At 50.2% G+C, this 24,090-nt stretch overlaps 1 protein-coding gene across 1 annotated transcript in view; it reads left to right on the forward strand.

The window, feature by feature from the left end:
• Window positions 1–23,953, forward strand: part of Clstn1 (calsyntenin 1) — a 36,744-nt gene extending 12,791 nt beyond the window's left edge. Inside the window, exons 3-19 of the mRNA XM_028858455.1 lie at window positions 1,948–1,977; window positions 3,044–3,239; window positions 4,921–5,129; window positions 7,857–8,006; window positions 8,118–8,303; window positions 9,976–10,224; window positions 10,533–10,654; window positions 13,439–13,601; window positions 16,361–16,417; window positions 17,842–17,999; window positions 18,398–18,546; window positions 18,821–19,047; window positions 19,467–19,637; window positions 20,046–20,191; window positions 21,109–21,244; window positions 21,747–21,931; window positions 22,362–23,953. Coding sequence (XP_028714288.1) covers window positions 1,948–1,977; window positions 3,044–3,239; window positions 4,921–5,129; window positions 7,857–8,006; window positions 8,118–8,303; window positions 9,976–10,224; window positions 10,533–10,654; window positions 13,439–13,601; window positions 16,361–16,417; window positions 17,842–17,999; window positions 18,398–18,546; window positions 18,821–19,047; window positions 19,467–19,637; window positions 20,046–20,191; window positions 21,109–21,244; window positions 21,747–21,931; window positions 22,362–22,562 — 2,735 coding nt within the window. The 3' untranslated portion in view covers window positions 22,563–23,953. The remainder of the gene's footprint in view (window positions 1–1,947; window positions 1,978–3,043; window positions 3,240–4,920; window positions 5,130–7,856; window positions 8,007–8,117; window positions 8,304–9,975; window positions 10,225–10,532; window positions 10,655–13,438; window positions 13,602–16,360; window positions 16,418–17,841; window positions 18,000–18,397; window positions 18,547–18,820; window positions 19,048–19,466; window positions 19,638–20,045; window positions 20,192–21,108; window positions 21,245–21,746; window positions 21,932–22,361) is intronic.
• Window positions 23,954–24,090: the final 137 nt, after the last annotated feature.

Below are 24,090 nucleotides of genomic sequence, written 5' to 3' on the forward strand. Positions count from 1 at the left end.
TAGTGTAAATTGACAGGAAACTTGGCCATCACAGTGAGGAAATGGCCCGAGACCTACGCCCATGAGCATGTTTGTGGTCCAGCCACACATCATTTATGAAGACCGATGTTTGAATTTTAGTATAATTTTCTCATGCTGCGAAACACCATTTAAAAAGGTAAGAATTAGCTAGGTGTGGTGGGGCACTGCTGTAATCCATGCACCCAGGAGCCAAAGCAGGAGGATCATGGACTGGCTTGGACTATAGAGTTAAGTTCCAGGCCAGCCTGGAGCTCGTAGTGAGACCCTGTCTCTGCCTGATGAAGTACTTTTAAAAAGGTAAAACCATTATTTAAGCACACTGGCCTTTCAAAAAGAGGGGCAGCCTGAATCTGGCCCAGACTCCACGGTCTGCAGAGCCAGCCCCTGCAGTAGCCCGGCCCCGCAGTAGCCCGGCCCCCCGCAGTAGCCCGGCCCTGCAGTAGCCACGCTGTGGTGCTGCACTGGGTTGTATTCTCTGTGCGGTGTTGTCAGCCTTGTGTGGCCCTTGTGACTGAGAAATTGAAGGTTTAATGTTATTTAATTTTAATGTGGATTTTAGTTTAATTTTTTTTTCCTAGACAGGGTTTCTCTGTGTAGCTTTGGAGCCTGTCCTGGAACTCACTCTGTTAGACCAGGCTGGCCTCGAACTCACAGAGATCCTCCTGACTTTGCCTTCCGAGTGCTGGGGTTAAAGGCGTGCGCCACCGCCGCCCAGCTGGTTTAAATTTGAACATCCCCCGTGGCCAGCATCTACCATATTGGGCAGCACTCATCCATGGAAGTCTTGGGCAGGAGACATGGGTGGAAATGCTTCCTGCCACGTGTTCCCAGGCAGCGAAAGGCCTGAAAGTGTGCCGTGTGCAGCGTGGAGAGTGCCTGAAGTAACAGCCATGTTTGCGGAGTGCTTTCTGTATGCCAAGCAAGGTCTGAAGCACTTTACAGGTTCCAACTCACTAGATTCTTACTGCCTGTCACTCAGGAGGACAGATAAGCCACAGACTCACACATTAGTGGGGACAAGTGAGCTCTGGGTCATGGGGTTGTGTGAAATTCAAGGCACAAAAACCATCTTCCATGCTAATGCTATCTTTAAAACCTTAAAGACAAGCAAAATGAAACAGTATTTTTTTTTTTCAGGGAAAATTATATGGTAAAACCACTTAAAAGAAGGGGCATTTCTGTAAGGCTGCAGTCCCAGAAATGGCATCTAGTCTGTGGTGGGCACAGGGTGGCAGGCTGGGTTGGTGCTGATGAGGTGACATCTTGTCAACACAGAGGTCCTCACGGCGTGGCTGACCTAGCATCTGTTTCCTGAAGAGGCACTTCTGCCCGTTGCTCTGCTCATGTACTTAGTCACAGTTTACCAGTGGGAGCAAAGACTCAAACCCCTTAGCTCCAGATTTTTGTTTCAGTAAAGCTAATGTTGAATGTTTCTAGAATCTTATTTAGAGAACAAGGTTTAAAAATAAGAATACAGGTCAGACATGGTGGTGCAAGCCCTTGATCCCAGTACTCAGGAGGCAGAGACAGGTGGATCTCTGTGAGTTCCAGGCCAGCCTGGGCTACAGAGTGAGACAGTGTTTCCAAAACAAACAAATGAGAATAGTAGGTTTACTTACTGTCACCCACGGAAAGGTCCTAAGGCCACCTGGGGTGTCGGAAAACCCTAACACATTCCACCAGTGTGTTCCCCAGAGTGAGTTCACGAGCAGAGTTACCTAATAGCTTATGGTAAGTAGGGTTCAAAGTGGCCGTGGGGTCAAGGACCAGGTTTCTCCTCCGTCACGTTCTGGCGGCTGTCTCCTGAGTGTGTGTTAGGGATGTGTCGAGCTTTTCTAAGGGATGTGTTACATCTTTGACGATTTCCTTGTTCCGTCTTCCGTCTTTCCTGAATTACTGACATGGGTTTATCTTTTCTCCCTTTAGAGAGTTTTGAGGTGACAGTCACCAGAGAAGGTGATGAAGGGCTCTTTGTCTTCCTCTCATGATATTAACCCACTAACTTGTTGATAAAATTGGGAATCAGCCGTTAAACAGAAGCAACTGCCATTTCCCCATTTATTCTCCTAGTTTTGTTTTGTTTTCTTTAAGTGTATTTATGGAAATTGTATGTAACCAGACCCTTGGTTAGAAATACCTAGAACTCAGACATCCATTTGAACTACGTGCACAGGACCACGTGTTTGTTTACGTCAGCTTGCCTGGTACCATTTTTCTATTCACTGGACTCATGGAAATGAGCAGTCTTATTTTTATGTGAAATAATAAGACCTATTATGTGCATCTAAACGTTAAACTTGCTCTCCCAAGGACAAGCATGGAGCCATGGATCTTTCTAATCAGGACAGTTTAGCTGTAGTGAAGTTCCCGGCTGGTATCCCTCTGAGGCTTGGTAAAGCCCGGAACTAAGGAATTCTAGCAGACCCCTCCCTCCCTGTAGTGGATGTCAGCTGTTGAAATGGATGCCTGAAAACTTGGTACTTCTACCCCTCTTTAGCAGTTTGTTTTGATTCCCTAATTTTAGCCAGGCTCATTGCACAGGAAGACTTGATCTTTTTTTTCCTTGACAGAATTTCTGTAATTATGATGCTGGTCCCACACGTCACACTTCTACTCTCAACGCTTAGCTGTGCATTTTACCCTCTCTCTGGTCCAAACCCGAAGAGCTGCCCAGTGCTCAGGTGGCCTGGGAGGCTGGTGTGCTCAGGCCGTGGCTGTTGCTTATGAGACTCTTTTCACCCTGAGCCGTCTAAGTGCTCCTGTGGAATGCCTGTCTATGTTCTCTCTCTTGTATCCCTGCATGAATGGATGCAAAGTAAACCAATTGCTTGGAAAGCCAGAATCCGCTTCTAATAAAGCCCCAGAACTCACCCGTGTTACAGCACAGTGCCCCCGCTTTGTCCACGGACCCTCCGAACCCCCTGGCTGCTAAGTGGTTGTTGTCTATTTTCTTTGGGGGTGGAGGGCATTGTGCGGAAGGTTCAGTGGCAGACACACTAACCTGTTCTGCTTTACTCCCCAGGTGAGATTTGTGGCTTTAAAATCCACGGGCAGAATGTCCCTTTTGATGCTGTGGTAGTGGATAAGTCCACGGGTGAGGGGGTAATCCGCTCCAAAGAGAAACTGGACTGTGAGCTTCAGAAAGACTACACCTTCACCATCCAGGCCTACGACTGCGGGAAGGGACCTGACGGCACGGGTGTGAAAAAATCTCACAAGTAAGTGGACTGGACGGAGGGCAAAGAGCACCGCCCAGGAGATGAGTGTGCGTGGGGAGCGACAGCGGACCTGGCCCCCGGGTGCTCCGTGTTTTGAAATGGAGGCGGAAGAGTTCTGCAGGGTCACAGATGGGTTGTGAGGGTCTTTGAGGGTGGGACTCCAGCCTGTGTGTCCTCTTTTGTGTCCAGCTTTTAGGAAGAGGCCGATGGGTAACAGGTTTCAAAAAGGAATGACTGGTTTTATCCCACTGAGTATTCTTGGTAAAGAAACCAAAGCTCCACCAAAACGGTGACCCGTCCTGTTACCAAGGCACTTGGAAGGCTGAGGTAGTCAAGGACAGCCGGGTAACGAAGCAAGACCGTCTCTCCTGGGGGCGGGGCTGGGGTGGGGTGGACATAGACAGACACACACAGACACTCACACTCACACTCCTATTCATGCATGGCCCTATAGTGAACTTTTTCCTGAGGAAAATGATTTTGTTACTCTTTTTTTTTTTTTTCCTTCGAGACAGTGTTTCTCTGTGTAGCCCTGACTGTCCTGGATCTCACTCTGTAGACCAGGCTGGATCTGCCTGCCTCTGCCTCCCGAGTGCTGGGATTACAGGCATGCACCACCACTGCTGGGCTGATTTGTTATTTTCTTTTCCTGTAAACTAGTGAACTCTGTTATTGTGTGTGGAATCCACACACCTGCCAGCTGAGAGCTTCTAGAACCCTCTCTGATGGCATGAGGTTCTCAGCTGGCAGAAGGGGTGTGGACTCCACACACAGTCACAGAGGGACACCAGCCAGGAACTTCACTACAGCTAAACTGTCCTGATTAGAAGATCCATGGCTCCATGCTTGCCCATGGGAGAGCAAGTTTAACGTTCAGATGCCTCTTGAGCTCTGAGATTACAGAGGCGCCACCACTGGCCTCACATTTTTGTGGTGCTGGGGCTCAGAACTCCATCTTCAGACTTGTGTGGCAAGTACTTCATCCCCTGAGCCTTCTATCTACCTCAGGATTTGGTTTAACTAGATAATGAGAACTTTTCTCTATTTTTTTAAAAACAGGAAGCAGAGAGAGAGAGAGAGAGAGAGAGAGAGAGAGAGAGAGAACTATATTTTATTTTTATGTGCGTTTATGTTTTGCCATGGGTGTTGGGGTCCCCTGAAACTGGAGATACAAACAGGTGTGAGCTGCCATGTGGTTGCTGGGAATTGAACTCGAATCCTCTGGAAGAGCAGTCAGTGCTCTTAACCCCTGAGCCATCTCTCCAGCCCCCCTTTTCTCTGTTTCTAACCCTTCTCCCTTTGGCTGTGAGTTTTTACAATTCTTTGATAATGTATCTTAACCTTATGACCAAGAGTAAGTACGTGTTTGATGACTTCCTCTTCCTCTTCATGCCCCGCCCCACTTTGAAAGAAAATTCAGTCTCTTTAGTTACATCACTGATTTTCTAAATCTGCTGCCTTACTTTTAGGGCATAGAAAAATCAGCCCAAGTCCCGGTTTTAGCTTCCCCGTGGCTCCATGCCAAACTAAAAGGAATGTAATTTCGTGTATATTTTGGCTTCGTTGTAGGAAGCTCATGAAACAGTATCAGGAAAAGGAAATTTAGAAATGGGCAGAATTGTCGCCTTTTGGGTAAAAGACAGAACCAAAGCCCCTCAACAGCTTTCCCCTTCTCGTCTAGAGCGACTGTCCACATCCAGGTGAACGACGTGAATGAGTACGCACCTGTGTTCAAGGAGAAGTCCTACAAGGCGGCCGTGGCAGAAGGGAAGCAGCATGGGAGCATCCTCAGGGTGGAGGCTGTGGACGCAGACTGCTCCCCTCAGTTCAGCCAGATCTGCAGCTATGAGATCCTCACCCCAGACGTGCCGTTCACGGTGGACAAAGACGGTAAGGACGGAGGGGCCTGGTGTGTCAGTGAGGCCGCTGGCCCGTCTAATGAGATCAGCAGTGACCTGGGCTTCCCAGTGCTCCCAGAGCATCAGTGCGTCTGCAGGCCGCCCGGGGCCCTGCCTAGTGCTGTGGCTCATGTTTGACTCGACTCCCTGGTCTGACAGCTTCTCTGGAAGTCTGGGCTCTTGGGAGCTCTTTCTCCTTTCCTACCCAAATCGAGTAAAGGCCTCGTTGGACACGAATCTTCTTGCTTTGATTTATGTGCAGCTGAGTGTGTTGTCCCTTTAGTTAGACGTGGTTTTAGTTCTCCGTTTGATGAGAACCTTTTGCTCCTCCGTGCTTTTGGTGATGCTGGGGATCCAGTCCAGGGCTTCGTGCATGTTAGGCAAATGTCCTCCCACTGGGCTACATACACCTTTAGCCCTTCTGCCCCATCTTAAACGTGAGTGTTCATTCATTCATTCTTCTTCTTCTTCTTCTTTTTTTTTTTTTTTTTTTTTTTTTTGGTTTTTTGAGACAGGGTTTCTCTGTGTAGCTTTGTGCCTTTCCTGGGACTCACTTGGTAGCCCAGGCTGGCCTCGAACTCACAGAGATCTGCCTGCTTCTGCCTCTCGAGTGCTGGGATTAAAGGCGTGTGCCACCACCGCCGCCGCCGCCGCCGCCGCCACTACCACCACCCAGCTCATTCTTTCTTTTAAAGAATTATTTTTAGTTCTGTGTCTCTGTGTGGGTGTGTGCACGTGAGTGCAGATGCACACAAGGCCAGAGGTGTTGGGTCCCCTGGAGCTGGAGTTAGAGGCAGTTGCGAGCCACTTGCCGTGTGGGGCACTTGGAATGGAACTGCCGTCCTCGGGAAGAGCAGTGCGTGCTCCTAACTGCTGAGCCGTCTCTGAGCCCTCGGTCATTTTTTTTTTTTTTTTTTTTGAGACAGAGTCTTCCTGTGCAGTGTGCAGCCTGGGCTGGCCTCACATTTGTCATCCTCCTGCCTCGACCCTCTGGTCACTGGGATTATAGCTAAGATGAGGATTTATGCCGCATACTTCTGCCAGGACCTTTATCCTGAGTAATTGACAGAAACAACACAGGAGCTCAGCTTCTTTGTGTGGCGATTCTTTGTTGTTGTTGGTTTTGTTGGTTTTCGAGAACAGGCTTCTCTGTGGAGCCCTGGCTGTCCTGGAACTCACTCTGTAGACCAGGCTGACCTTGAACTCAGAGATCCTCCTGCCTCTGCCTTCCAAGTGCTGGGATTAAAGGCATGCACCCCCACTGGCCAGCCCTGGTAATAACTTCTTAATGTCTCCATTACAAATTAGTGCACACTGCAGTCTTTGATGGAATTGTGGGTGTGTGAGGCTCTGGGGCTGGAGAGAGGGTTCTGTGGCTGCAGCACTTGATGCTGGTGGAGAGGACCTGGATTCAGTGTTCAGTGCTCTCATCTGGCTGCTTACGACTACCTGTAACTCAGGTCCAGGGGATCCAACCCCCTCTTCTGGCATCTAAGGGGACCAGACATGCATGTGGTTTACATACATACATACATGCAGGTACTCACACATACACACAAACTAAAAACAAATCTTAAAAAAAAAAAAGACACAATAAATAAATAAAGACATCTACACTCACATTAGAACAGAAGGATGCCTCTTTCTAAGCAAGAGGATCAAGGAAGGAATTCCCTCCCTCCCTCTCCCTCCTACCCCTCCCTTCCCCTTCTTCTCTCTCTCCCCCCCCCCTTCCTTTGGTGCTAGGATAGAATCTGGGGTCACAAATGTTAAATCTGTGTCCCACTGAGTCATCCCCAAGCCTAACCTTAGTTGTTTTCGATTTGTTTGTTTGAGAGAAGATGGAATTTCTTGTAGTCCAAGCTAGCTCTGAATTTGGCATGTGGCTCAGGATGACCCTGAACTTCTCATCCTCCTGCCTCGGCCTCCCGAGTGCTGGGATGACAGGCATGCACCAGCACCCCTGGTTTGGAGCGCTGGGGATCAAAACTAGTGCTGTCATTCACCAACCAAAGCAGATCCTCAGCCCTCAACTTTTTCCCTTTAACATAATTAATCTCTCAGCAGAAGTATTTAATGAAGCCTGGCCTCATTTTTAGTATTTGAGGTATTTAAACTGTTTGTCTTTTTTTATTCTTGCATGCAAAGTAGTAAATGTTACTATAAAATCAGGTCAGCAAAAGTGGCCCAGGCAGAAGCACCTGCCACGTAATCCTGATGACCTAATTTCAATCCCCAAAACAATGGTGCGAGGAGAGAGCTTAATTCTAAAAGATGTCCTTTGACTTCCACACATGTGAGGAAGCACATACGTACCCACACATACACCCGAATAAAAATGTGTTTAGAAAGCTGGCTGTGGGGCTGGAGAGATAGCTCAGTGGTTAAGAGCACTGGCTCCTCTTCCAGAGGTCCTGAGTTCAATTCCCAGCAACCACATGGTGATTCACAACCATCTATAATGAGATCTGGTGCCCTCTTCAGGTCAAAAGAACACTGTATACATAATAAATCTTTAAAAAAAAATTTTTTTTTTTTAAAGACCAGTGTAGAAACTCCAGGAGTAAGTGGCTGGCTGGCTATGTGGATTCAAACTGGGCTTGGCCACTTGAGTGTGGACTCAGTGAGGGAAGAAGAAGAGATGTTATGATCTCAGGTTGTGTCAGTCTTGCGTAGCACAAGTGAAGATGGTTCTCATCGTTGTTTCCTCTTCTGCCAGGTTATATTACAAACACAGAGAAGCTAAACTACGGCAAAGAGCACCAATATAAGCTCACCGTCACGGCCTATGACTGTGGGAAGAAAAGAGCCACCGAAGACGTTCTGGTGAAGATCAGCGTCAAGCCCACCTGCAACCCTGGGTGGCAAGGTGAGCTGAAGTCTTGCCTGCTCCTCTGTCCATTCTGAAAATGTACGTGCCATAAAAACATAAGCGTGAGCTGTCTTTTTTCCTCCTGCACCCATCCGTGGGCCCACACAGGCTGGAGCAGCAGGGTTGAATATGAGCCAGGCACTGGTGCTCTGGCCGTCTTCCCGAGCATCCACTTGGAGACCTGTGATGAGCCTGTCGCCTCAGTGCAGGCCACCGTGGAGCTGGAGACCAGCCACATAGGGAAAGGCTGCGACCGAGACACCTACTCTGAGAAGTCCCTTCACCGGCTCTGTGGTAAGGAGGTCTGGTGTCTGGAGCCCTCAGTCTTCAGGAAAGGCAGGAGCCCATAGGACCCTGGCCCCTGTGGCTTGGTCTGTAAAAAAATAAGCAGCAGAACAAACACAATGTTCTGAAGTGGTCTTTGCTGCCTTGCTGGCTGGTTTTCATTCAGGACAGGCACGAGGGAATGAGTATTCACCCTGCAGAATCTATTCGGAATGCTGTGTGTGTACACTGAAGAGCCCATAGTTTGAAGAATGTAAGATATCCAAGTATGAATGACATAAGAATAAGGAACTGGGCTTGGGAATGTGCCCTGCAGCCCAGCTACTCAGAAGATTGAAGCAGGGGATCATTTGAACCCCGGAGTTCTGGTCTAGCCTGGGCAACACAGGGCACACTGTTTCAAAGGCACATGATTTTGCTAATGCATGAGGCTCTGAGTTCAATCCCCAACACCAGGAAGAAAGAGCAAAATACTTAACCTGACAGCTGTAAAATCTCTCTATTCTTTTTTACATTGCATTTATTTATTTTGTATGTGTGGGTACCTGTGTGCCACAGTGGTCTGTGGAAGTCAGAGGGTAGGTAACGTGGTCATCGGTTTTTTCCGTCCTGGGGATTGAACTCAGGAGTCAGGTTTGGTGTCAGGTGCTTTTACCAACACTGGGCTGTCTCCCGGTCTCCCTTTTCCTGCTCTTTGACTCAGTTATTCCAACTCTAGAAGTTTATCCTGAGATGAGAGTCATCGCACACGCAGGTGCTCCCTGAGGAGAGGTGTGAGTGGGTAAGGCAGGGGGACGGTCAGCGCCCACCAGGGGGAGGACCAGGACGTTCCGTGGTGTCTGTGCAGGGACATGTTTAGCCGTCGCTTTAAGGTACGCTGCTGAAGGAGGAGGAGAATATATGTACATACCGCAGCCACAGCAGGACTCCAGCTAATTGAAAAATACTGTGTGAGCTGGAGGTGACTCGGTGGTTAAGCACACTGGCTGTTCTAGGTTTGGATCCCAGCACCCACATGGCAGCTGACTGCTGTCTGTAACTCCAGTTCCAGGGAGTTACGCCTTCTTCTGACCTCCTTGGGCATAAGGTATCCAAGTAGTACACAGACATACATGCAGAAAAAACACTTGTACACATAAAATCAAAACAAACAGACAACTTTATGGGCTAGACAGATGGCTCAGTGGGTAAAGCAAGTGTGAGGACCAGGGTTCAGATCCCCAGAACCCACTAAATGCCAGGTGGGGGTAGTGGCCCACCTGTAATTCTGGCTTAGTAGGAGACAGGTGATCCACAGAGCAAGCCAGCTATTGAGACTAGTCATGGGTAGCTCTGGGTTTGATTGAGAGACCCTGCCTCATTGAGTAAGGTATTTGGGGATGATTCCTCCACATGTGTGCACACCCATACACATTGGCCCAGACACATGCAAACATGCACACACACACAAGCACACACCACTAACAGATGAAAATGAAGAAAATACTTTATGTATTCATTAACAAAGGACTGAAGTGTTTATACACAAAAATGGTGTTTATTTGGGTGGGAGCATAAGTTACTTTGTTGTTGTTTGTTTGTTTTGAGACAGGGTCTCACTACATAGCTCTGGCTAGCCTGGCACTCACAGAGATCTGCCTCTAAGTGCATGGAACTGAGCCTCGTGTCTCTGTGGTTTCAGGGGCTGCTGCTGGCACCTCCGAGCTGCTTCCTTCCCCAAGCAGCTCCTTGAACTGGACTGTTGGCCTCCCCACCGACAATGGCCATGACAGTGACCAGGTCTTTGAGTTCAATGGCACTCAGGCGGTGAGGATCCCGGATGGCGTTGTGTCCCTTGACCCCAAAGAGCCCTTTACTATTTCTGTGTGGATGCGGCATGGGCCTTTTGGCCGGAAGAAGGAGACGATTCTCTGTAGTTCAGACAAAACAGGTTGGTTGCGCCGCTGGACCCTCTTCAGTGTCCCTTCCAGAGACTAGTTCCTCATAGATACTGCTATTTCATGCTGGGGACACTGTCCTCAGAGAGACAGCACCAGCCTGGGGGATTTATTAGTTTTACTCCGTGGATTGTCATGAGTTCTCAGTAAAACTCATGGGTGCTTCTTCCTAAATCCTGTCCTGGTCCAACTAGAGGATTCATTTATGCAGATAAACGTGTCTTTAAATCCATTCGGAAACAGTTCTTACTACCCCAGGGACGTGAAGTTGGCAATTTACCCATAGATGCTGTCTTTGCAGAAATGAACCGACACCATTATTCGCTGTATGTCCATGGGTGCAGACTCATTTTCCTCCTCCGTCAGGACCCGTCTGAGGAGAAGAAATACAGGCCTGCAGAGTTCCACTGGAAGTTGAACCAGGTGAGTAAATGGAAACCTGGCCAGGTGTTGTCATATCTAGGGATGTGACAGCCTGCAGGACATCATGCTTTGTGCATCTGTTGGTTACAGGATAGCAAATCGGGTCCACTTAACTCCTTCCCACCAAAGCCTACCTTTCCCCCGTGTGCACTTTATGAACAAAATAATAACATAAATATTACCTTCTTTTTGGGCCAGAAGAACTCACCAGGTGTAAGGGTCTTGCCACCGGGCTTGACAACCTGATTTTGATCCCCAGAATGCACGCCCATGATGGAAGGAGAGAACTACCTCCCACAAGTTATCCTCTGATGTGCACACACATACACATTTCAAATGTGAAAAAGAATATGTGTTTTAAACAGAAAATACAGTTATGATCTGTTGAAATAGAGTACTGTCTGGGGTGATGGCAGTGAAGCCCTCATGTTTAACTTACCCATCACTGTTAAACCTGCACCAAGGACTGCTAGGTTGAGTTAGCAGTTCAGAGGTACCGGGATGCCTTGAATATTCAAGTAGCTACAATCTTGGTATCTTTCAGATGCCACACAGACGGCTAGCTCAAGGTAGCTTATGGCTCTGGCAGAGACCACATAGCATTCCTCTGGTGATGTTGTGTAGGCAGAAGTTTCTGTGTCTGGCCAGCAACTCCCAAATACCTGGCAGCCGCTTCCCAAATAATTGATTCAGAGGCTTAATATTACTTATAAATGTTCAGCCAGTAGCTCAGGCTTATTACTAGCTAACTCTTACACTTAAATTAACCCATAATTCTTACCTATGTTTAGCTACATGGGTTGGTATCTTTTCTCAAAACAACATTCTCATCTTGCTTCCTTTGTGTCTGGCTGGTGACTCCTGACTCCGCCCTTCCTCTTCCTAGAATTCTCCTTGTCTGCTCATCCTACCTATACTTCCTGCCTGGCTACAGGCCAATTAGCGTCTTATTAAACCAATTCGAGTGACAGGTCTTTACAGTGTACAAGAGCGTTATCCCACAGCCATGTTGTGTCTTTGGGGAGCTGATTTTCCCGCATCCCTGTGACAAGCACTTGGGAGGAGGGCTGCTGTTAAAATGCCTCTGATAAGGACATGGAGCCAGTGTGTGCTGTAAACTGAGAATCAAAACAGCTTGCCAAGGAGAGTGACCAGAAGAGAAAGCTCTGGTCTTAGCTGAGAGGACCTGGCTCATGGAGTTAGGGGCAAAGGCTGACAGATCGTTAGATGGGCTGGGTTTGCTAAAATGGAACACTGTCTAAAACAGTTTTGAGATCCATAAAGGGCCAAGGTGTACATGAGACTGAAATACAACCTGTGATTTGTCTTTCTTTCTGGGGTGGCTTTTTATTTACATAAACAGTCCTTTCTCAGAAACTCTTACCATATTTTCCCCAAGGAACTAGAGAAAAGTATGCTGTAGAAAAAAATAATTCGCAACATACATGGGTTCAACAACCAGCCGCTCATCCCCCCTGCAAAAGAAAAAAAAAAGAGAGAGAGAGAGAGAAAGGGAAAGAAAAGGAAAAAGAACAGTAATTCTTAATATGCAGTCAATGTTCAAATTTCAAGTTGTTTTACAAGTATTTTTATTTGGCTCAGAGAGAGTCTCTATAGTTTGTTTGAATCTGGATTCCATAAGGAACAGACTGAGTTAGGTTGATATGTTCAAAGTGCCCATTCACCACTGTAAAAGAATTCAGTTTGCTTTGCCATGCAGTCTGAGTTACATTTCTTTTGTTTGTTTGTTTGTTTGTTTGTTTGTTTTGAGACAGGATTTCTCTGTGTAGTTCTGGTGCCTGTTCTGGATCTCACTCTGTAGACCAGGCTGGCCTCAAACTCACAGAGATCCTCCTGCCTCCTGAGTGCTGGGATTAAAGGTGTGTGCCACCACCGCCCGGCAGAGTTACATTTCCTATTCGTTTATTTAGTTGTTTATTTATTTATTTTATTTTATTTTTTTGGAGGCAGGGTCTGTGTAGTCCCGGCTGAACTTCTGTGTAGACCAGTCTAACCTCGAACTCAGAGAGCCTGCCCTTTGCTTTGTCCCCTCCCCTCCCCTCCCCTGGATTCATGTAGTCCAGGTTGGCCTCAAACTCTGGAAAGCCAAGGATGGTCTTGAACTCCTGATCTTCTGCTTTACCTCCCAAGGGTTTTCAGCAGGCGCCACTGTGTGGTTCTGTGTGGTTCTGGGGATTGCTCCCAGGGCCTTACGCATGGACACTTCCTTCCACCTGTGTGCTCCTGTTTGGATGAGCAGTTGACAGAACATGTACACTCCCTGTCACACGCCTTTTCCTGAGGCTGATGATGATTATCATTTTGACCCGGAAATGAATGACGGGTACTCAGGAGTAGAGGCAGATGTCACCGAGTTCTAGGACAGTCAGGGCTACCTAGTGAAACCCTGCCTCAGAAACGGGGCAAGGGAATAGCTAGTTGATAACCCCACCGAGTTTGAAAATGTCCAGCCTGCTGCTGGACAGACTTGTGCATGCCATGCTCATGGGGGATTGTGCAGCCCCTTGTTAGCAGTCCCTGGCCTGTGGATGGTGCTGGTGTGAAATGCCCTAGCCATGATGAAATTGACCTACCCCTTTCTGGTGGGATGTGTCTACAAAATACTTTGTTGCTAGATGTTTTTAAATCCTTTTTTTTTTTTTTTTTTTTTTTTAGGAAGCCATTCCTTACACATGACTCATTTTCCACATCCTGCTGCCACTCAGGGTTGTGTCTTTGGGTGAGCAGCTGGTTGACATGTCACGCTTCCTTTGCCTTGGCTAGGTCTGCGATGAGGACTGGCACCACTTTGTCCTTAACGTGGAGTTCCCAAGTGTGACTCTCTATGTGGATGGCGTTTCTCACGAGCCTTTCTCGGTAACAGAGGACTACCCACTTCATCCAACTGGGATAGAGACTCAGCTCGTGGTTGGAGCTTGCTGGCAAGGTAACAGTTGCTGGCCTCCTAGGAGGTGTGAGTTAGTTCCCACCTCCTGCTGTATTGTTACTGTATCGGGGATGAGATTCTCAGTAGCTCTCTTCCTCACCCACGTGTCCTTGTATCTGTGTGTAGCCTTTTAGAGGACAGGACTGGGGCTGGAGAGATGGCTCAGCAGTTAAGAGCACTGACTGGTCTTCCTAGAGGTCCTGAGTTCAATTCCCAGCAACAACATGGTGGCTCACAACCACCTATGAGATCTGGCGCCCTCTTCTGGCCTGCAGGCATATATGCAGGCAGAACACTGTATACATAGTAAATAAAATCTTTAAAAAAAAAAAAAAGGATAGAGGACAGGACTGATGTCATCCATGGTTGTTTAGTAAAGTTATGTTATGGACAACAGTCCACCATCACCCTTCCTGAACCTGAGAACAGTGACACACAGAGGGAAAGTATGATTAGGAAACTGCATATAAATCAGTCTGTCTATTGATTATTGATGTCTATAAAGCCAGAGGTAAGAGTGAGCCAAGATACAGAAATATAAAGGACACAGAAGTGTCCGGGCCTCTCCCATAGCTCTTAGCCCTTGACAACTTGGTAGGAACCTGATGAGTGGGGGAGCGTTTGGAGTGGACTCTGGAAAGCTTTGCTGAAGGATAATATAATCCCCATGGCCAAGTTGAAAACCACTGCCTTAAGCAATATATTGGTTCTTTGTGGGATCTTAGGGAGCCAGTCAAATTGAAATAGTGACCAGCATACTGAAGGATTGCCTCGGTAAACTTGTGCCACGATACCCCTGGTGCCCTGTCAATGGTGAGACAAAGCTTCAGTGGCAGGGCCAGAAGAGACCATAAATTTGAATGAAGAGCTTTGAGGTGGTGTGCGGACCCCTGCTCTGCTGTGCAGTGATGAGAAAACACCCATGATTCTGCTGGTGACAGGGTCACAGTTACCGCCCACTGCTGTGGTTTATGGTCTATATTTATAACCAAAGGAAATAAGTTAGTGGAAATAAACAATAACCGTTCTTGTCCAAGTTCACAGAGCACCAGTCTGCCTCAGAGGGTCATGCACCCTCCATTGGACCCTTGGACCCCCACGTCATTTCAGGTCACTGCACCATCACTGTGTGCTAGATGTCCAGACTTTAGATACATATTTCTCCCCATGGGAAGATAATAGCTTGACTTCGGTTAGAAAGGTATAAACGAATCTAATTCCCAAGACAGATTTGTTTATTTTAGGAGAATTTGGATTTTCTAGTTTCTAAACTCTTTCAGACACAAAGGAGTAAGCCAGCACGCTGGGGTGACCCTCTCCAGCGGGCCCCCACGGTTACTGGTGCTTCACAAAACTACCTGTGAAGACCAAAGGCTGGGTCTCAAGGCATGCAGGCAGCTTTCAGCTGATGCCCAGGTTCTTTTTTTTTTTTTTTTGGTTTCGAGACAGGGTTTCTCTGTGTAGTTTGTGCCTTTCCTGGAGCTCACTTGGTAGCCCAGGCTGGCCTTGAATAGCAAATGCCTTTCATCTTTCCTCTCTTTTGACCTCAGCTCTCGACTTTTTCAACCTGACAGCAATTTCCACACCAAATGAGCACAAATTCTTTTTTTTTTCTGATTTTTAACATCTTCTGTGTCAGGGATATTTTGACCTGTATGTACCAGGTGCATGCCTGGTGCCTGTGGAAGCTAGAAGAGGTCTGATCCCCTGGAATCCATGTCACAGATGGTTGTGAGCCACCACAGGGGTCCTGGGAAATGAACTCGGATCCTCTGGAAGAGCAGTAGTGCTCTTAACCACTGAGCCATACTTGAGCTTCTACCAACACAAGTATAAAATTCAGTTCATACAGAGGAAGGTGCCCTTTGCCTTTTGGTGAATGTGGAAACCTCCTCGCTGCTGACTTACAGTGGGAGGGTGGGCCATAGGCAGCAGTGTTAGAGAGAGATCCCAGTGGGTGCGTGTGGAGATGCAAAATGGCTTCACAGGTCTGGCCGCACCCCAAAACACATCTCCACACTTGTTGCATGGGAGATACCTGTAGTGGCCAGTTGCCAGGAGGCTTTCCTCCACAATGCCGTGCAGAGTATGCGGGCTCTGTGCACAGCCATGGTGTGCTGTCCACCAGCCAGGCTGCAGAGTCCGGGCCTCATCTGCAGCTGTAGAGACTGTGACTGGTGAGCGTCCAGACCTGCTGCAGGTGGTTTATCTGGGTGAGACCCTCAGCCAGCCTCCTCCTGACCATGCTCTTTTCTCTGTCATTTAAAATCCAGGAAGCACAGGCTCACGTGTTCCCATGTGCCACACTCTGGACCCTGGTACGGGCCGGCCCTCCCGCTCTGTCTGTGTGTTCTGCTTCCCTGTTTGGAGGGAAGAAGACGGTGGTCTAGGAGCTGAATGTTTATTTACGTCTGCTCCGGCACCACCCCCGGCCAGGCCTCCCGGGAGCGCACTATAACACGGGCTAAACAGATAATGAATGGTGTACCTGGTTTTGTCTTCATTTGAGTCTGATTTGTGTTCGGCAAGGAGAATAGGCGATGATGTATAAAAGAAAAACCCCAAAGGAAGCATTGGAGGGGGTCGCTTCTGGGAAAAGGTCATCAAGAGTAAGCGTGCATCCAGGTGAAACATGTCCCGGATGTCAAGAGGGACTTTGTTCTCTGGGGCTCGCGTTTGGCTCCCTCAGCATTTGACTGAGGTCCAGTGTGAAGGCCTAACCTCTTGGTCTTTTCTGCTGTCTCTGTCTTGCTTTTCAGAGTATTCAGGAGTCGAAAGAGACAATGAGACCGAGCCTGTGACTGTGGCCTCTGCAGGTTGCTGGATACCCCCCCCTCACTCCCCATTCACTATAGTGTTTCCTTTAAAGCTGAGGCATTGATTCATTCCACATGTCGCATGAGATGAGCAAATTGCATTTGATCTGGACACCATTTCAGCTGCTTGCCTGCATCGAGCTTCCCCATTTCCTCCTGGGACTTCCTTTCCTGCCCCTCTCGCCCTGCACACCCCCGTGGGCTGCACTTGTGGGATTGTAGTGCCTCCAGTCCCCCAAGTCCACTGCACGAGGCGCCTACTACAATTCCTCAAGCTGGGTTTGGGGGCCACTTCGTGGTGCTCATGTGGCTAAGCCATGGGACAGGAAAAGAGTTTCTGTGTTTTCTGATTGATACTAAATTCTGAACAGAAATAGCACTCCCCAGGGATGGCTTGCCATGCCAGGCCCTGTTCTTCAGTAATGTGAAAGCGAGCTCTAGTCTGTGACTCTTTGCTGTGGTCTGTCAAGGTCCACCGCCTGGGGTTACTTCTTCCCTGCCTGTCATCCTTGGAGACAGAACTCAACCAAAGAGCTTCCTGAGAGCAGAGTTGACTCCATGTGTGAGGTGCTCGCTGTGCGAGCTTGGAGAGGAGAGTTCAGATCCCTAGTTCCTATGTAAATGCCAACGGGGCCCGGCCCCCAATTGTAATTCTAGTGATTGGAAGGCAGACCAGATTGCCTGAGGACTAGCTAGCCAGCCAGCTCTGGGTTCACCAAGAGGCCTGCCTCAGTGAATAAGGTGGGAGAGCAGTGGAGGATGATTTCCAGCATCAACCTCAGGTCTGCCCACACACGTGCACACACACACGTACCCATACTTATATGAGCATGCGTATACACATGCATACTGTACACATATATGTGCACAGACCACATGCATATGCATGTGGATACTGTATATGTACAGTGTACACACAAATCTCCCTGGAAGGCCTTCAAGGCTTTTCCGTGGGGACTCTAAGCGGCTCAGAGTTCCTGCCATGCTTATGATCGAGTCTTCCCCCGGCCCCTACTCCTGTGTCCTCAGTCAGGGAGCATCCCACGGTGTGCTCAGCCAGGTAGGTGGTAGTGGTTGAACAGGCGGTGCTGAGGAGACGGTGTCTCTGCGCACCCTGCTGATAGTACTGGGTTAGCCTCCATCATCAGGGAGTGGCCGGATGTATAAAGAGGGGCCCCGGGCATCCAGGCTCCGGGTGAGGGAACCCCCACCCCAAGCTCCTCTCTTCTCCAGGCCATGTGCATGACCATAAACAATTTAATTTTTCACTGCACTTCCATGTAGACTGCAAGGCTAACAGGGTTTGCTCTGAACTAACGTGCATGTCCCTTCATCAAGCTGCCACCACTGGTAACACAGCCGTGACAGATACCCAGGAGCCCCTGAGCTATGAGCCTAACTTCTCTCCTCCTCCTGTTCCCAAGGCGGTGACCTGCACATGACACAGTTTTTCCGGGGTAACCTGGCTGGCCTCACCATCCGTTCTGGGAAACTGGCGGATAAGAAAGTGATTGACTGTCTGTACACCTGCAAGGAGGGGCTGGAGCTGCAGGTCCCTGAGGAGGGCAGCAGAGGCGTGCAGGTGAGCACTCGCCTGAACTCACTCTCAGCCTCGCCCGCTAAGAGTGGGGCTGGCAGGGTAAGGCAGAGATGGGGTGAAGGGATTTTTTGTTTGTTTTTGTTCGAGACAGGGTTTCTCTGTGTAGAAACCCTGGCTGTCCTGGAACTCACTCTGTAGCCCAGGCTGGCCTTGAACTCACAGAGCTCTACCTGCCTCTGCCTCCCGAGTGCTGGAATTAAAGGCGTGCGCCACCACCGCCCGGCTGGGGTGGGGGTGAAGGGACTTTACACTGTGTAGAGAGCCTTGTTCACGGGGACTGAAGAGCTCAGTGTTCAGTCCGGTCTGTTCACTGCACCCCTCTCATGGCTTTGGCTCCTCTCGGCTGGGACCTTGTTCCAACTCTAGTACGATGATTTCAGATCCACGCAAGCTCCAGTCACGCAGTGTTAACCTTGGAGGGAGACGATGTTGGAGAGCTGGATAAGGCCATGCAGCACGTTTCTTACCTGAATTCAAGGCAGTTCCCCACACCCGGCATCCGCAGGCTGAAAATCACCAGCACGGTCAAGTATGTCCTGATCTGTGGCAATGAATGTATTTCCACCCGCTGACCCTTGGGCAGAATGTGGGTGTGCCCTTGGATTTGCCCTCCCCTCTAAGGGAAGGTGAGTCATCACTTGATCTTGCAAAGCCTGAGTGAGGGATTAAGTTTCCCCGACCACAATGGGAAGTGCATCCCTGGAGTGGCCACCCTCTGTCCACAAGCCTCTGATAGGTGGCCGCCTCACAGCCCTCAAAGCCTTCAGCCTTCTCTCCCCGCCCCCCTCTTGCTTCCCTGACAGGTGTTTTAACGAGGCGGCTTGCATCGAGGTGCCTCCGGTTGAAGGCTACGTGATGGTTTTGCAGCCAGAAGAGCCCAAGATCAGCCTGAGTGGGGTCCACCACTTTGCCCGGGCGGCTTCTGAGTTTGAGAGCCCAGAGGGTGTCTCCCTCTTCCCTGAGCTTCGAATCATCAGCACCATCACCAGAGAAGTGGAGCCTGAGGGGGACGGGGCCGAGGACCCCACAGGTAATAGCTGTCTTGGGCCTGCCAGCCCCCTCATGGGCCCTTTTTCTCTGTGGGTTCTGGGAGTTGTAATGTTTTAGTACTTGGCTCTGTTTCTGGAACTTGACTGTGGATGGAGTCTCTACATCTCTTTGGTTGGACATCAGATTTTAAGACGTAGCTTGAGGGCCAGCCCACAGGAGGACAATGTCCCCACCATTCTTACTGGGGACTGACCAAGTACTATTTATTGACGGAGCTGTTTCTGGGACCTGGGCCTTCCGTATGCTAGCCATATACTCCTCCACTGACTACACTTCAGCCCTCCAGGGCTTGATGGTGACTCCTTGCTTCAGTCTCAGCCTTAGACTCTCTGAGCCTGAGATAGGGCTGGGCATTAGGGTTGACTGGCCTCTGCTATTTCTGGTTGACCATTTTTGCAGTTCAAGAGTCCCTGGTGTCAGAGGAAATTGTACATGACCTGGACACCTGCGAGGTCACAGTGGAAGGGGAGGAGCTGAACCCGGAGCAGGAGAGCCTGGAGGTGGACATGGCCCGCCTCCAGCAGAAGGGCATCGAAGTGAGCCACTCGGACCTGGGCGTGGTCTTTACAGGTGAGGGCTTGTAAAGCAGAGGGTAAGAAGGCAAGGTGAAGGCTCTTGCCTGTCTGCTGCCTGCAGATGTGAACTAGCATTCACTCCACACTGGTGCCTGCAGATGTGGACTAACATTCACTGCACACTGCTGTCTGCAGATGTGGACTAGCATTCACTCCACACTGGTGCCCTGCTGCACAAGGAGGAGGACATGGGGACTGGTGGGGAACGGGACATAGGCAGTGCTTTATGAGGGTGGCGTGGGCACATGATGACACATGCCCCTGGATGGAGAAATGCTCCTACTTGGTGGCTCAAAAAGCCACAAAGGCGTGGCCATTGGCTCAACTGACCCAAGTGCATGACTTTAGCTACCTGGGTCCCCTAGGCTCCAGACTTAAGCCTCTCACCTTCGACACCCTACAGGTGTGGACACCATGGCAAGCTATGAGGAGGTTTTGCACCTTCTGCGCTATCGGAATTGGCACACCAGGTCCCTGCTTGACCGGAAGTTCAAGCTCGTTTGCTCAGAACTAAATGGTCGCTACCTCAGCAATGAATTCAAGGTGGAGGTGAGTCCAGGGTGCCCACCCAACAGGGCCAACAGTAGAGGAAATCAAGTGTCCTGATCCCTGGTCCCCAAGGCTTCAGACATTCAACTCTATAGGCTCATACCAGGGGCGGCTTTGTCACACTGTGGTCTGCCGACAGGGTAGATGTGCAGGCTTGGAGTGGCTTGGAGACCTTGGAGAGAGGTGAAGAGTGAGTGTATGTCTTTAGGAGGGACAAGGTCGTTCCTTGGGTTTCATATGTGAAAGAACCCCCCAGGGAACCAAATGGTCTTCGAAGCTGTGTCCGGTCACCGGCGGGGTGTGCTAACATGGCCGAGGTCACGCTGAGGTCACAGCAGCTGGAGGACAGTGCACTCCGCTCTGAAACCTCCAGCAGCCTCCGCTGCCACCGCCGCCTTTATCGACCAGGGCCTCTGTGGTCTGGAGACTGGAGAAATGCGCTCAGCTGTTCTGAGCCGTCCACTGTCTCCACCATGACCTAAGTGGTGGGCCGAGGCTGCAGTTAGAACGCTGACAGTGTTCTACTTGAGCCAAAGGGTGGCTGGCTGGCTTGAAAATGGTGATTCGTGCCCTCTCTCCTCTGGCCAGGTTAGGGGGAAAGTGGTCTGTGCCGGGCATTTCCAAGTGATCTGGGTTTGTTTTCCTGGCTGATGCAATGTGTTCTTTTATAAGCTACCCTATAAATAAATCATTAGACAAGCACTGTTTGTGGGACGTGGGACACTGTCACACTGTTAGACCAGGTGACAGGTTCTCACTGTTGATTTTTTTCTGGTCACTGGCGTACCGTACCCTGTTTGTTCCCAGCCTGGAGGCCTTGAAACAACCAGCACGGCTTTGCCAGTGACTGACTCCATGGTCACCTGTCAGGTACACTTGGGACGCCAGCCTTAGCGATGTCTCTCTGTCCACTGCAGGTGAATGTGATCCACACAGCCGACCCTGTGGAACACGCCAATCACATGGCTGCCCAGCCACAGTTTGTCCAGCCTGAACATCGCTCCTTTGTTGACCTGTCTGGTCACAACCTGGCCAGTCCTCACCCATTCGCAGGTAGGGCTGTTGGGAAGAACGTGGTCAAGATGCTGTGGCGCCAGGTGGTGGTGGCGCATGTCTTTAATCCCAGCACTCAGGAGGCAGAGCCAGGCGGATCTCTGTGAGTTCGAGACCAGCCTGGTCTACAGAGCTAGATCCAGGACAGGAACCAAAACTACACAGAGAAACCCTGTCTCAAAACAAACAAACAAAACCAAAAAAATCTGCTATGGGATCCAAGTAGGGTCCAGATGGGTCCCCCCGCCCCCCGCCACCAAACCTGGCACAGCTCACAGCCACTGCCTGTCACCCTTACTGTCACATGTAGAAGGGCGTTCACCACAGCCACAGAGCAGGTGAGCAAACCCGGCTGCTGTGGTGTTTCCTCCTAGTCCCTGAGGGTCAGGTGCAGCACTCTGGCATGTTGATTCCGACCTCAAGTAGTTGAGGACGCCAGGGATGGGATTGCTGTCTGGATAAGCAGTGTCACAGAAAGTCCGGTCTCCAAATCTCTTGGCAGTGGTCCCCAGCACGGCGACTGTTGTGATTGTGGTGTGTGTCAGCTTCCTGGTTTTCATGATCATCCTGGGGGTGTTTCGGATCCGAGCTGCACATCAGCGTACGATGCGGGACCAGGACACCGGGAAGGAGAATGAGATGGACTGGGATGACTCTGCCTTGACCATCACCGTAAACCCCATGGAGGTAGGTCCAGAGGGGCCCCAGACTGCCAAGCGCCCGGAGACCTGTGGTGGTGGAGCCATGGCCGCTTGAGTCCTTGTACCTGTATCACATACTGTGCACACTGGGTCTGTGGGATTAGGGGGTCCTCTTCAGTTGAGGAAGCTGGCTGAAGGTCACACTGATTAGCATAAGTAGGCAATTGGTGCTCTCTGCTTCTTGACCCCAAGATGTTTCTGGTGTAACAGGACTAAGCTTCATCCCTCAGCATCGAGCGCCTCTCCCTAGCGCATGGATTCCGAGTTGCTGGTGAGCGCTTCACCTGCCCTGGCACTTTGCTCAGGCAGCTCCCAGTGCTGCTCAGCCCTTCTTGTTTTTTCCTCTGTGGCTTCTGGGAGGTGGACATTGGGTCATGGGGTCACCAGCTAGACTCAGACCATCATCTCTTTCCCAGACATATGAGGACCAGCACAGCAGTGAGGAGGAGGAAGAGGAAGAGGAGGAGGAGGAGAGTGAAGATGGGGAGGAGGAGGAGGAGGACATCACCAGCGCCGAGTCCGAGAGCAGTGAAGAGGAGGAAGGCGGCCCCGGGGACGGCCAGAACGCCACGCGGCAGCAGCAGCTGGAATGGGACGACTCCACGCTCAGCTACTGAACACGCGTGCGACACCTGCTCTCCAGAACTCTCTCCCAGCCATCTCCCAGCCCCACGGGTCCACGATGTACAAAATCATTTCGGCCAGCAGGTCTGCAGACCCCTCCCCCTCGCTGCCCATCCGCCTGCGCTTGGTGTGTGGGACCACAGGCTCCACCCTCCGCCCTCCCAGCCCATCACAGTTTTGCTAGGAGCTGGCACTTCCTCCCTGGCCACATCTGGGTGCAGTGGCCCCGCAGCACCTCGGACCCCATATGTGGCTGGAGTCCCCAGTCAGTCCAGGAGAGGACACCAGCGCCTCCAGCCTCCAGAGAGGCTGTGATGACTGGGCTTGCTGACCAAGGGTAAAAATTCCTCCCACCCAGTGATCATTTTTCTTCTTTATTTTTCAAAGTTTTTATTTTTCTCCAAACTAGTGCATGTATAAAGTGGGAGAATGGGGTTACTGTGTAGATGACCAACTGACTTTTTAATATTTTGTAAATAAACTGGGATTCTCTGTGTCTTCTGTGCTAGTGTAGGCCAGGACAGGAATGTAAAGTGGAGTCGGAACACAGGCCCAGGAGGAACTCTCCTCCCTCTCGTCCACCTTCCTCACAAGAATCCAGGTTGGAGAGGTCCAGGTCACTGGGGCCCTGGCTGGGGTCTCTGTACAGCCTGTGGCAAGGGGCCCCAGGCTCTGAGTGCTGCTTAGGGACCAGACCCGAGCACCAACCACGTTGGAGGCTGGGAAGAGCCGAGTGGCAGCCAAGGCCCCTGGCCTCCCTCACACTCCTGTGGCTGGCAGCCACCCTGCGTGCAGCCACGTGGTTTCTGCTTTTTAAATGTGTCTCCCTGTTGGTGCAAACCTGTCGTCATGGGAACTGACATCAGTTCTGCAAGACAGTCAGGCTCCACCACACTACAGCATCCAAAAGGAGATCCTGAGGCCCAAAGACAAAGTGCTAGAATGTTCCAAAACAGTCTGTTTTCTCTCCTCCCCGGAGGCTCCGTGGGATGCCCCCTTGCTGTCCTGGTGTGGGGTGAGACTCAAGCCCCAGTAGTTAGGAGTCTTGCTGCTTGGTGGAAGGGTTGGAGACGCAGTGTGACCCCACACAGCCCCCAGCTTGTCACTTACAATCACAGTGTGGACCTCTCCAGCTGCGGATCTCTGGCCCTCGCTGCTGGTGTGAAGGATGCCGACGGCTGTGCTGTCTGTGGGGGCCCCTCCCCCCGGCCCCCCATGTCCTGTCCCTGTAGCTGTTTTATTAGACGATGGAAAGAGGCTAATGCGGAGAGGGACATTTTCATGTGTCGGTAGCTGCAGCGTCTGTCTGTCCCCTTCAATACGTGTATATTGACGCTAGGTCGGGAAGTGTATGCACTATAATAAAGTTCTGGTTCTAACTCTAGCCTGAGTGGGATTTATTCTGTCACTTTCTTTTTTTGGGGGGGAGGGAGTATGGTTGAGACAAGATCTGTTATGTAGCTCTGGCAGGCTAGCCTGGAACTGGAACTTCCTGTCTAGACCAGGCTGCTCTCGAACTTA

Source organism: Peromyscus leucopus, chromosome 2, assembly GCF_004664715.2.
Source record: "Peromyscus leucopus breed LL Stock chromosome 2, UCI_PerLeu_2.1, whole genome shotgun sequence".
Classification (NCBI taxonomy): Eukaryota; Metazoa; Chordata; class Mammalia; order Rodentia; family Cricetidae; genus Peromyscus; species Peromyscus leucopus.